At 40.0% G+C, this 14,136-nt stretch overlaps 2 protein-coding genes across 2 annotated transcripts; one reads left to right on the top strand and one right to left on the bottom strand.

The window, feature by feature from the left end:
- The first annotated feature begins 126 nt into the window (after positions 1 to 126).
- On the top strand, positions 127 to 6,818 carry LOC129597738 (atrial natriuretic peptide receptor 1-like). The gene is made up of 23 exons (XM_055495402.1): positions 127 to 711; positions 889 to 930; positions 1,124 to 1,148; positions 1,230 to 1,549; positions 1,881 to 1,924; positions 2,032 to 2,070; positions 2,142 to 2,225; positions 2,324 to 2,464; positions 2,562 to 2,612; positions 2,729 to 2,914; positions 3,141 to 3,279; positions 3,544 to 3,637; positions 3,783 to 3,897; positions 3,987 to 4,133; positions 4,198 to 4,374; positions 4,682 to 5,036; positions 5,193 to 5,514; positions 5,577 to 5,796; positions 5,973 to 6,120; positions 6,214 to 6,262; positions 6,341 to 6,390; positions 6,489 to 6,609; positions 6,748 to 6,818. The coding sequence occupies exons 1-23, from the start codon at positions 339 to 341 to the stop codon at positions 6,776 to 6,778; spliced, it is 3,273 nt and encodes a 1,090-aa protein (XP_055351377.1). The 5' UTR covers positions 127 to 338; the 3' UTR covers positions 6,779 to 6,818.
- A 519-nt stretch (positions 6,819 to 7,337) lies between these two features.
- Positions 7,338 to 13,511, bottom strand: LOC129597693 (beta-alanine transporter-like). Its single transcript, XM_055495339.1, has 3 exons — positions 12,740 to 13,511; positions 11,993 to 12,602; positions 7,338 to 9,383 (listed from the first exon to the last, which is right to left on the bottom strand). Exons 1-3 carry the CDS (start codon positions 12,980 to 12,982, stop codon positions 8,413 to 8,415), a joined length of 1,824 nt encoding a protein of 607 aa, XP_055351314.1. The 5' UTR covers positions 12,983 to 13,511; the 3' UTR covers positions 7,338 to 8,412.
- Between the last annotated feature and the right edge of the window lie 625 nt (positions 13,512 to 14,136).

Raw genomic sequence — 14,136 nt, 5'->3', positions numbered from 1 at the left:
ATCGCAAGTGTTCTTTTCCAACCCTTCTCTATGTTGCCCTTCGGTGCGGGTGTAGGCTGCAAAGGCGTAATTATTAATTTGGATGACTTGTCTTTCCTCCATACCGCCAAGGTAGTCAACCGAAGTCATAGAACCGGATGCGGAATAAATATGGCTTTCATAATCTCTGCCACCCAAGTTTATTTTTATTGTTCTGGTTTTTTGGGGTTAAGTTGACCTTTCCGTATCTGCAAGTGTCACCGTTCTATAGATCTACATGAGCGGAAAGATTGCAGATTCAATTTTCTCCATAAGCATAATGTGTTGGGCACAATAAAAATAAGATTGACTGCTTTGGGATGTTGTTATACTTATTTCGCTTCCATGAGATCCATCGCCGCCAGCTGATCTTATGCGTCGGATTGTGGCAAGGATTACAACAAGTACTAACGAAGCCTACCGCGACCATTCATGCTGTTTCCCACACTAACAGCTCAATTACAAAGTATCGCGTAATTGTGTTGGCCATGCTGGTTTACAATCCGGAAGTAATTGTTCCCGCATTAAAACTTGCGTGGAATGACTTAAATAATACGTCCGATGTGCAGTTCACCTTGGCTATCGCACAAATTCCAGGCTGTCAAACGTTTGAGCCCGATATTAGTGGAACTCTGACAAAGTTCTATTATGAACAAGCGGTTAAATATGATTATTTCATTTTGCTAGGCGCAGGTAAGGTTCCTATCTTAACTTAATTAACCATTTACTACGGGGAAAGTAAAAAAGTTGAGCGACTGTACATGTAACTACGTATGACGTTTTTATCCATGTTGTTTGCATCAAGGAGAAAATCCAACTTAATATTAAAAACTTTTGTATTACTTTGAACTTGAAATGAACACCTTGCAGGGTGCAGCAACTACATTGAAATCCAGGCCGATTTTGCCAGAGGTAAGCACCTAACTGTACGATGCACGGTACTAAAATATTGATGTGGAAAAATGCGGATGATACACAAGATCTAGAACATGTTATTATTTATATATAGCTACAGACACGCTTATTGTCAATAATTTCCTCCAGATCTCTTCCAGAAATTTTTATCCTAGAAAATAAATTTTATTTCATATCGCGGTATTTTTAGAATGGAATGTGCCATTGATAACAAGGTATGAGTTTTTACAGTATTGGTACGCACACTACACAATACTTTGTAAATTATTCTTATTCCAAATTTTCGTATTTATTAGCGCGGGAACTGATAGCAAACTGCAGAATAAACGCCGTTTCCCCACGCTGGTTCGGTTGCTACCATCTCAGATTGCAGAATACTCTAAATGTTTTGCCCGGCTACTGCGACATTACCGATGGCGTAGAATAGCCATTATTTGTGACCCCGCATCCAGCTACGATCCATTTTTTCAACAGACGTGTGGTGACTTTGAGAAAGTGCTAATTGCGTCACTTGGTCAACAAAGACAGCCTGACGTGACCTATACCATCAATGCCAATCTATCCATAGATTCTCAGCGCGTTAAAGCTCTGGAAGATGCCCGTTCACGCAGTCGAGGTAATTTATGTGCCATAATTACCACCTTTAAACAGTGAATGCAGTTCCACGAATTTATCCATTGCAGTATTCCGTGCTTTCCAAAAAGAGTCACAATCATGAATTACCGTGCTTTTACCGTGGCAGATTTTGTCACACTTATGCAAAGTCATTTTAAAAATTAAATTTCGACAGCGGCTAACTCAGATATTTTATTTTATAGCCTGTACTTTACACTTCAAAGTAAATACACATTATTGTGCATCTGCACGTACAATTTATAGAAACCATTATCAAAAAATGTTATAAATCATATTTTCGTGCGTATGTAAATATTTCGCTCTGTTTACAGTTATTGTCGTCATTGCTCATTTGGACCGTGTCCGAGAGACATTAGTAAGCTGAAGAAGTTATTAATTTGCTTGTTAACTTTGTTAATAGCCATATGTACTCGTAGTTGTTAGTAGTGTGAATGTACAGTATAACTTTATGTCATATCACAGATAACAGCATGGAAGATTGGAATGAACAACAGTGCCTACGTAAGAATTTGTCTTGTCAATGTTATATTTTTTTCTGAGCAGAAGCAGAGGTTATAACTTCTCTGCTGTAGGTATACATTGCAACTTTGAATTACAACTACGATACTCCTCTTCGAGGATCTTTGCACTGGATGCGCAATGATTCCGATGACGAGGTAAACACTAACCGGTTAAAACAGTTCTGTGTTATCATTAGCATGTCCTGCTTAATATGCACAGTTTAAAGTACATTAGCAAATAAGTGTTTCTACAGATTGCTCAAACCCAGCTCAAATCTCTCCTGGTCATTTCACTTGCTCATCCGGTCCAAAGTCCCAAATATATCCAGTTTTTACAAATCATTAATCAGACCGCCAGCCAAGAATACAATGTTAGCAATGCAATAACAGAGGAGGTAAACCCATTTACACGTCTGCAATTTGTTGCAGTTAATTATGTACTGCAATTAATTTTCATGAGTTAAAAATTAAAAAAAGCTACAACTGTTGCAGACCCAGCTGATGGCCGTTTGTATGCACACCGCCGTTCACGCATTTGCTGAAGTATGAAATTTACCTTAACATGGTTTTCCTAGAACATCGTAGTACATTAAAATAAATACTTTCAGCATATCTACGAGATGTTGGCAAAATTTCCATGTTTATTTTTTTCTGGACAGATAATCAATGAAAACTCTGTCAATGGCAATCTAACCGAACTTCCGAACGGAAGTGCCTTCAGTCGCCTGATGTACAACCGTTCCTTTGACGCGGTATCCGGTTTGCCCTTTAAGATGGATGGCAACGGTGATCGTGATGCGGTGTACACCGTATTAGCTGTTACAACAAATGGCACTGAACTGGAGGTATTCAGTTTTTTTTTTCGGCATAGAGTAACAGATTTTTGGCAACCGGATGATTAATTAATTACAATAGCACTGTTTTCTTGCATTGCCTAATTTAGTACAAAGATTTCACGAGTAAGGGAAATCACAAAATCCATCTGCGCTTGTCTTTGCAGCGCGTGCAATTTCATATAAAAATTACTTAAAATATTAAAATTTGGTTAACCGTTCATGGTTCTTGTTGCAGGAATATTTATATTACGACTCGTATGATGGATCTCGTGCTCTCTATTACGCAGAAGGAAATATAACTTGGTACCGCGAATATAGTCTTCCTCCAGATTTTCCAGAATGCCAGTATTCAGCTACCCAGGAAGGATGTGAAAGTAACGCAGATTAAAAATATTTTCACGCATAGGATCTGAATTGCTGATTGCATGTCTTCCACTTAAACCGGAATGTTTTGTCACAAAATGACGTAAAAGAACGGTATATTTTCCCCACTCGTTTTTGTGTCACATATTTTTTACATCCACTCTTGTGCAAAGCGCGTTCGACAGATAGCATAAGATCACCATTTCGGCATGCGTTAAATCGACCAAAAAATCGATACTATATTCTTTTTATAAAAGACTTATGCTCATCTATAGATAAACAGGATCTTAGACGTCTGTTGCCCATTTACATCGTTACGCCGATCGTGATTCTGCTGTTTCTTCTTGGATGGATTTTCCTGCATATCCGGTAAGGTATTGGATTTATAGAATTATAGAAACTTTCTCCACCTGCTGTGAAAAATATGACAACAGCGGAGTATATGCAATGATAAGGCCAGTATTGGATAATTATACAGTCATCCTGTGTAAAGCAAGATCTGGTTCACAAATAGCAATCGAAGGAACAAAGAAGCAGATGCTTGGCTAATACAAGCTACCGACGTGGAGAATTTAGCAAGATCTCATTTTGCCAAGACATTATCCGTGTCCAGGTCGAGATTATTCAAAGTAACTACGAACTGAACCGGCTTTCTGACATTGTCAAAGAAACATACCCGCATTTCTTTATAAACATGTTAATTTTTGTCGATCTTCAGGCCGCCGAGCAGCACAGTATTTCCATTGTTTCACAAGGGAAAGGTCATCTTGTGCGGTGGAAGGCGAAGTTTGCATGGTCCAAGCTGTACCACACTACAGTGGATAAGTTTCAATTTTCGAAGAATGAGCAGCAGCTTGTGCTCGCGGTATGCGATTCAATTTAGGAACCATTGTCAAAATTATACTAATTATATTGTACGCGTCTTTCAGAGAATGAGAATGGAACACCTCAACATCGCATGGTTTTATGGAATCGTCGTTAATGGCACAGAATTGAATATTATATCGGAATTTGCTCGTAAAGGATCTTTAGATGATATCTTGGAAGCTGCCACTCTTAATCAAACACCCGAACTGACGTATTCGTTCCTCAAAGGAATAGTTGAGGTGAGGCTAAAATTAAAATTTTAAAACAGTAGCGTCTGGTTGTAGTCGAGAGAATTATGAATAAAACTATTAAGTATGGTTTATAAATTAAAACTGCAGACTGCCGGGTGAACTTATATTCTATGCTGTTACTCTACATAGATCTGCATACTTTCCAGGAAAAATATTTACATAATTATTTATAATGCTTGAAAGCTAAACATTATATTTAAGCATGTACACTGTTTTCCGAGTCTGGTTAAGTCTTAACCGTTAAGGCGCATTTCCGAGTTTGGTAATTATATACATACGCATGTAATATTTTCAGGGAATGTGTTTTATCCAAGCCTCTTCCGTTGCATATCATGGCAGGCTCAAACCCAGCAACTGCTTGGTCGACCAACGTTTGTCCATTCGTTTGACAGATTTTGGGTTGAAACCAATTTTGGATCGCACAATAAAAGAAAATGTGAGTGACGCCAGCAACGATACGGTTGTCAACACGTACGACAGATCTGCACTGTACTTGGCCCCGGAAGTCCTACGAAGTGGCGCGTTACCGGAAACAGCCGCTAAATATTACAAAGTGGATATTTATGCCTTTGGGATAATACTGCATCAAATTCTTTTTCGTTGTGGACCGTTTTGGATTGGAAATGATAAATGGATGATAGAGTTAGATGGTATGTAAGCTGTCTTTTACAGATAAGCACATGCAAATCAGTGCCGGTAAAATACTGCTTAATATATTTGAAGTACAGATATATTATGTCCTTTAAAAATGATGGTTTTGAAATATTAAAGCGCATAAATTTATAGCTTCTACTATATTTTTGTAGAAGCTGTCGACATGGTAAAGCAGGCAAACATTTCTCCTTATCGTCCATTAATTCCACCAAACCATAAAGTTGACCTCGGCTTTATATCGCTGATGAAGGAGTGTTGGGCCGAAAATCCCGACACTCGGTTGGGTTTCTATCAAGTGCGGCAGAGGCTGGCTTTTGTTCCCGGTGTCGATTCTAATGCCTCACTAGTCGACTCCATAATGGAGCGCCTGGAACTGTTTGCGAAGAAGTTGGAAGCGGATGTCGCAACTCGAACAGCGGAATACGAACAAGAAAAGGAGCGGACTGATGCGATCCTCTGTCAAATTTATCCCAGGTCAGTTTTCTCCTATTTTAAGGAGTTGGTTACTGATCGCTTCCTGTTATTCGTTTCTGCAGATCCATAGTGAGCAAACTCCAGCGTGGTGTCAACGTACCGCCGGAAGAGTTTGAAGAGGTCACGGTGTGCTTCACCTCAATTTCCGATTTTGCCATCATTATTGGTCACGATTCGCCGCTTTCGGTTGTGGCTTATTTGAACGATGCCTTCACTATGCTGGATAAAATTATCGAGCAGTATGCGGTTTACAAAGTGGAAACTGTTGGTGATTCATATTTGGTACGGAAACAAAATAATTAACAACTTACAGCGAAAAAACCTTAAGCGAGTATTAACTTCCTGGTACGCAACAACTGAATAAAATTAGGGATAAATAGCCATAGAGTATTTTTGCGCAACTGAACGAATATAATTATTTTACCAACGAAATATCACACTAAATGCCGTGTGAATAGGTTGTGAGCGGTTTACCTGAACGCAACGACAACGCCCATGTGAGCGAAATCGGGAAAATGTCTGTTGTCATGATAGACGAATCAAAAGAATTGACCTTTCGAGGAAACCGATTCGGACAGTTGCAGCTGCGCATAGGAATTGCCACAGGTTATACGCATTATGCAAACTCATCAAGATTAGGAACTGGATAGCAATGATAAAAAGAGCTATAAAATTACGAGCTACATTTGTTGTTTTTAGGGCCATGTGCCGCTGCAATCGTTGGTCATACAAATCCAAGATTTTGTCTGTAATTACTCGTACTACTACACCAAGCACACTAATCGAAACCACTTATGCTTTCACTTGATCGTCTGTTTTTGTGTAGATTTGGTGATACCGTAAACACTGCTTCCAGGATGAATTCTTTTGGCGAAGGTGCGGTTGTGCGAACTGCCTACACCAAACTTCTCCATCATAATTAAGAATAAGTTTTCTGCAAATTAAATTTTAATGACAATTGCGTTTGTTTTTAGCTCTGCGTATACACATTTCGGAAGCGACAGCACGGTGCATTACGAAAAACTTGCCTAGTCACGACTTCCAGTTGACACACCGGGGTCAAGTTCCGATCAAGGTGTTTATGGTTTATTCGAAGTAAAAAAATCATAGTAATATTTTTAAGTAAGACTTCTTTTCTATTGGTAAAATGATTTCAGACCGACGCTTGCGATTAAATGCATTATTTTTTTAAATATGGATGATAAATGTGGAATTTTATTTTTTACTACTTAGGGAAAAGGGAACATGGATACATACTGGCTAAGTCTTTCCGAATTGCAACCGGCACGATAATATTACCTACCTGACCAAATTAAACACTTGAATCCAGTTGCCGATAAGCACTTCCTGTCCGTCGCAGACATGCAGTCTGTGAAAAAGCACAAAAACTAATTTTCCGAAGTCTTGTGGACAAGGATCATGGAGGAGATGCGCGCACACAATGATAATTTGCGAGTATTTATTTTTGGAACCACAAAGTAGAAGTATATTATATATCTCGTATTTATACGCTTATGGAAAGTTGTGTGCCACAATAATAATTCGCTAACATGTACGAGCAACACACTGACAAGTGTAATAGCACTGTAATTGTTCCGCATACCGCGGGCTGGGATTGAAAGGAAGATACCTTGTACAAGAACGTCTTTTGTTTGTAAAGCATGTACGAGCGTTGTCTTTGTTTTTTAACATTATAAAATCCTTGTAAAAATAGCATTACCCCTTCATAAAAGATACAAGAAACAACCTCGGCTTCGCCTCCGCATTTCTTGTGGTCCATGGCCATTTTATTTGAATTTGAATGACTATTTATTAGAATTACATCTATATTTCGTCGAAACATGATCGGTACATGCAATAGGGCAAACACGAATTTTATATGAAAATCAGTTCATGATTCTCTCAACCTTGAAAGCATTCCCTTTGGCTGTACATGCAGATAATTTTTACGATATCCCCTACTCGAAAAAGAAAGCCGAAATAGCAGTCTATAAGGTATGAAATTCGAAACAGTGATAGTGCACTGGATCACTAGTTCGGTGACTCGTCACTTCACTGGTTCTTTTCACTGGAAAGTGGTGGGTGCCCGATAGTGTAGATCCGGATCATTAGTGGTACCTCGAATACTTGCTTACCTAACCGGTTCCTTTCGAAGGACAGTAGTGGTAGCTCGGTCGGCAACTCACCTAACGGATCTGGGCACTCAACAGTAATGGTAGCTCGGTCACTCGTATCACCTAACGGGCTTTCTGCGCCGGACAGCAGTGGTAATTCGGTCACTCATATACACTGTACAATAATGACAGCTCGGTCACCCGCTTACCTACCGGACTCTGTGCACGAACGGTAGTGGTAGCTCAGTCACTCGTTCTCACGGGCTTTGTACACTGAACGTTAGTGACATCTCGGTCACCCGCTCACCTACCGGGGTCTCTGCACCGGACAGTAGTGACACCGCGATCCCCCGCTAACCTACCGATGTCGCACTATCGCACTGCAACTGATTGCACTATCGCTGTTGTACGTATCTGTCACTAATGTCCCGAAGTGTGCCTACCCTCAGAATATGATGGTATTTCTTTCACTTGCTCAACTTAATTAGTGGAAAATACTTTCATTTTTTAACTATATTTTACTTGGTTTACATGGTTTACATAGTTGGTTTTCGACTACGGGCTTTCAGAATATAATATTGGTGTTGGTCAGTCTTTTCTTGTTTGCCGGCTTTGGTGTATCCCATTCGTGGCAATATAGATCTGAATCTGGATATGGAAAAAATAAAGAACGATTTAAATTTTCAGTCATATACAGTATGTGGAATCTCGATCTCGACAAATACTGAGTAGTCATTGAAGCTAGCACATGATAACTGGCCCATTTTCTACATTTGAGTGCTTTCTACAATGAAAACAGTAGAAGCATTCCTGTTTGTGCCCTCTTTCTGAATTTTGAAATCAAAAGCGATTTTAACGTAACAGGACGTCCTCGGCGCTCACACTCTTCGATTGTATCGGGTAAATTGGTATTATGCGTTTCCGGTACAAACAGTACACTCACTATCCCAACCAAGGAAATCGCTCCGAATACAACAAAGGGCAATACCGGCTCACTGAAACGCAGATATACAATCACCGGACCCAGGTTGGACGCCACATAGGAAACCGTTGTAACAAAGGCCACGCCCTCAGCGCGAATCTCCGTGGGAAAGGCTTCATACAACATCAGTTCCTGTGTCATAAATCCGCTGGTAACCAGCATCTTGGCCAGCAGAAACACACCTAGGAGGCCCCAGTAGTTATCACTAACACCTAGAATACCAAAGCACCCGGCCGAACTGCCGATAAAACACAGCACCGTGGTTAAACGCCGGCCCAGGCGGTCGGCAACGAAGCCGGTGAATATCGAGCCGGGCAGTTCAATTAGCGAGGATAGGAAGAAACTCAAATAAGGATCATCACCTAAGGAGGGTGCATAATAATTTAGACCGCTGTAGCAAATCTGCACGGCGCAGCTTAAATACGATAGAATTATTGTCTGCCGGCGTAGGAAGCGGCCACGAAATAATCCCAGCCACTTGAAGCGGTTGCGGGCGCGGTGTTTGGCGTTTTGCGTAGCCTGGTGGTACTTTTTGATGCTCTGGATGTTCAGTATTGCGTCGGGGAGGAAATTTTCCGCTTTGTTAATTTTTGCCATTTTGCGTAAGAGTGTTTCTAGAGTATCCAGACGATTTTGTGTTAGAAGCCAATGCGGAGATTCCGGCATGATAAACCAGAAGAGGAAGAATATGGCAAAAGGAACCGTTCCAGCGATGGTCAACATCCGCCACGATCGGATGAAATACGCCAAACCCGCCAATCCGAGTCCTCCAGCTGAAATTCGAAAGGCTCTGAATTACTTTTGACCCTTCAAGAAAAATGATTGTATTTGCGAAAACTCTGCTGTGAGCTGGATTTTATTGCAGCCAGAAATTTTATAGAATTGTTATAAATATATGTTCTCATATAAACTGACTGCATAAATTGACTGTATCTGTACTACAGGGTAGGTAAAAACTAAAAACCTAACAAAATAACATATCAAGGAAATATCAAGGAAATAGATCTATATTATGATCGGCCGCCCCGTGGAACTTGGCTAGAAAAAACCGCTAAGCAAATTCAAAAACCGATTTCACCAATAAACTGAGCATGTTCCAAAAGGGTCCCACATGCATTTTGTTTTCAAAAATATCTGCCCCGGGACCATCGCTCGAATGCCGGTACCGGTACAGGCATCAATTCAAGGTGACCTTGAAAGGCCTTTAACATAAAACACTATTGCTTGGAGCAGCTAATATTCAAATACAGAGTTAAAAGTATGTAGTGTAATAAAAAACTGAATTTTTTCAAATAAACTTCGAAAACTTTTTCACTTTGTCACGCTTCTACAAAATGTTTTAAAGCAAAGAAATTCGCTTTAGAGCTAGCAACAAATACTGTAAATATTAACTATAAAAAGGACTCTAAATAAAGAACTCTAAATGTTCACTGAATACAGTTCATTTCATTAATTTCATGTAGTACCAAAAAGGCCAAATTATTCAAAATTTTTTCGCCCGGAAGCCTTCATAAACAGACTTAAGTTTGTCGGTACATGGAACCAAATTGATGCACGTGTCATTACGTACTTACCATTAGGCACATGCACCGGAACTTTTTAGCTTTCGCGAGTTACATACATTATACTCAGTACATTTTAAAACACATAAATTTATGTGTATATTTTATACAAATTTTGCATGTAAGCGCATGAGTAAGAGTATTAATATGTCGTTTTACACCGAACCAGACATTCCCAACTTTTTTGGTATTTAAGGTAATTTCAAGGTTTAGATTTTTTGTATATTTAAATATACATACGTTAATCTAATCAACCACGAGAGTACTACATTACAAACTAAAAGGAAGCTCAGACTTGGACACTGGTGCCAGTTTGATCACAAACTAACAACTTAGCGAGCTCTGTACTATTTTTTCAGTAATTGCAGTTTGGTTATACGTTCACCTAACGGGCTCTATGAACTGGACAGTGGACAGTATTGGTAGCTCGGTCACCCATCTATCTAATGGGCTCCGTGCACTGGACATTAGTGGTAGCTCGGTCACGCGTTCACTTAATGGGCTGTGTGCACTGGACTGTAGTGGTAGCTCGGTCACTAGTTCACCTAACGGGCTCTGTGCACTGGACATTATTGGTATCTCGGTCACCCATCTACCTAACGGGATCTAAGCACTGGACAGTAATGGTAGTTCAGTCACTCGGTCTCCTTAAGGGTTGTTTGCACTGGACAGTAGTGGTATCTCGGTCACCCATCTACCTAACGGGATCTAAGCATTGGACAGTAATTGTAGCTCAGTCACTCGTTCCACTAAAGGGCTGTGCGCACTGGACTGTAGTGGTAGCTCGAATTACTGTCCAATGCTTAGATCCCGTTAGGTGAACTAGTGACCGAGCTACCGCTACTGTCCAGTGCACAGAGCCCGTTAGGTGAACTAGTGACCGAGCTACAACTACTGTCCAGTGCACACAACCCTTAAGGGGAACGAGTGACTGAGCTACCATTACTGTCCAGTGCTTAGATCCCGTTAGTTAGATGGGTGACCGAGCTACAAATTAGTTTATGTTAAGTATTGTATTGTATCCAAGCAAATTTTTTCTAAGTCCCAAGGTCACCTTGAAAGCGGGTTAGATCGCTTTCGGCATCGTGCCGGCACGATTCTGGTCGAACGAATTTAAAAAAGAAAATCATGTCGGCCAGTTCTAGACCAAGGCCGATCTACTGGCGTTGTCAGTTTTTCAAAAAAACGGTTTGGTTATGGAGATCTGAAAACTATGGGGCGCCGCGCGTAGTATAGATCTTGTACTTAATATATATAAACAGTAAACGGCACAAAAATAATGTGGTGCTATGCTCCAGAATGCTGCTCGCAAGGTTGTGAAATTGCAAATACCGGTATCTACTGTGTTCTTTTTCAACAGAACAGGATTGTTTGAAAAATGACGGATTGTTTGATGCGAAGTTTTTTGAAAAATGACAGCCCCCTCCGAAAAATACTGTTTGAAAAATAGTACCACCCCCCGAAATTGCGTCCCTCCCCCAAATATGCTCCCCTCCTCCGGAACGTTTGAACTTTTGCACCCCAGGGGTGCAAATTTGGTAATTACTGTAAAAACGTTCACTCAAATCAGACTTAAAGGATAAATGATAAAGAATTACTTTTCAAAGGAATTGACTTTAGACCACAAGAGCATCTGAGGCGAAGCCGAAGATGACTCTTGTATGATTATACAGAGCGAACACAAACGACTACTTTTGAGGAAGATTTTTGTTGCAAACTTATGATGTGAGCACATTTTGAAAATGGGAGAGTATTGGTACGATTGTGTATTTGTGTACAATATAAAAGTTCAAACCCGATGTAACAATACAGTACTGCACCTGCAAATGCAACGGTGACCCCGACGGAAAATCCCGATCGGTGTTTCGGCGCCAGAATTTCCACTCCGATGGTGTACGGCACTTGGTAGAATGAATTGCTTCCGGTAGCCAACAATGTTGTTAATACAACATAGACCTCGTATGACGACGAGAAGGCCGTGGCAGTACCAAACGATACAATGATCAGCAGAGCCAGGAAATACGTGTTTTTTCTCCCATAATGATCGGCAAAGTAGCCGCCAGCCGCAATGCCCAGTCCGCCGCCGATAGATGTCAGAATGTAGGCTAGTGTCGGCAAAAATGTTCGTCCGCATACCAAGTCCCATTCGGTGACAATAGTGCTTTCGTAGATGGACGTATCGTAGATCCATCCATGTTGACAACGTACGGTGGAAAGATTTCCTTTGAAATGTTGCAGATATTCTGACAGCGCTGTTTCGTTTAGCGTGCTGTTCACCGTATACTGACCGTAGTCCACATCGTACATTTCACACTGGGAATTTGACGTAGCATTGTCAACGGAAGGTGGAAGCAAGGCATAACCGGATTTAAAACCATTTTGATTTGGTAGTCGGCACCGATAATCATTGGGAATCGGGATCACAAAGTACTGCAAAATGTTTGTAAAGTTTTCGACCGTGACCTTTATATTCCGTTAAAAGATAAGCACTCATGGAAAAAGTGCGAAGGCTTAATTATATTAGTTTTAAAACTGATGTCATAGGAAATAAATAGCTGACTGCTTACCACAAGCGATTGTATGAAGGATAATCCAAAGAAAGATGGAAATATGATTATCCAAGCGATTAAACGCTGATAGCGTCCATTGCCGTGTATTGGTGTTAGGAGGTCTTCGAGCAGTTCTCCCGGATCATCCGGGAGCAATTCCGATCCCGTCTGGGAAGTGGAGCCCGAAGATACGTCTGACGCGTCCTGGGCATTATTTGTCTGACCATTCCGTGCACCGTCTACCTCAAGTAACACGGGCATTCCATCTCATCAGTGTTTTAATTTGCATTAAGAATGGATGAACTTCCTAATCGTGCTCTGAACATCACCCATGCCAGCGCGTGGTAGCAAAATGATGGAAATACTTGTACTGCACTACGAGTATAGAACGTAAAATTTAATAATGAAACACGAGTATCTCTACCAAACAAGTCTAATGAATAATTTCCCAGCACACTGTTAACAATGCTATCCATTTTTGTTGTTAACATTCATTGATAATGATTAATGTAAGATAATATTGTTCCACAGACTGCACGACAGAGCATTCCAGCTTGTGGCGAGGCATGCTTTAGTCCATTATAAATCAGTGCACGTAAATAATCTTGTTTTCGTGTAGTAAAGGCATAAAATCGTTAATTACTGATCTTGGACAGATCGGTTAATAATGGTTTAACAATGCATGCAGTAGGAACATAGACAAACTGACAATAAGGTTTAATGTTAATCACAGTTCAGACCATCTAAAAAATACCAACTTTCTGCACATAATGTGTTGTACAATAGTTTATGGTAAATCGCGCGCGAGCGTTTTTGCGATTGCAGTAATTTTTGCAGTAAACCTGTCAAATTATTTGCATGCTGCAGTTGGGTTTTACGAAAATAATGCGTATTGTCTTACAGCGTTTTTTTGCGCTCATTTAACGCGAGAAATCGCCAACAAAAACAAAACAGAGAAACGAACAGGAATTTGACAATTAACCATTTTCCATTGGTATTTAAATGAAGTTACTTACCGTAAAGTTGTATTATATAGTTCCGAATTTTTCTAATGCTTGGTGTTTTTCGAAAAACGACGAACAATTCAGCAATTGCATATCCAGCAAGTCTCTTAGTAACTTGATGTATTTTATTATGTTCTTCATACCAGCTTACACAGTTTTGTTATAAAGTTAAGTTTATTACAGACTTTTAGTAATGTTTCATTACAAATCAAATCAACAAAACTAATTAAAACTAATTAAAGGACTCTGTACATTGTGCAGTACATGCTTATTCGTCAATGCAACTGCGAGGACTAGAGATATATGATTTTAGACAGTATCGGTAGAATTTTGAGTGAATATCATGTTATGTAGCTTTGATGTTCCTAATTTAAGTATTAGCTTGTGGTAAAAATTAATTGAATAAAATTA

The sequence above is a fragment of the Paramacrobiotus metropolitanus genome, unplaced genomic scaffold (assembly GCF_019649055.1).
Source record: "Paramacrobiotus metropolitanus isolate TYO unplaced genomic scaffold, Prichtersi_v1.0 Parri_scaffold0000108, whole genome shotgun sequence".
Classification (NCBI taxonomy): Eukaryota; Metazoa; Tardigrada; class Eutardigrada; order Parachela; family Macrobiotidae; genus Paramacrobiotus; species Paramacrobiotus metropolitanus.
This window is presented reverse-complemented; position numbering and strand designations above follow the sequence as displayed.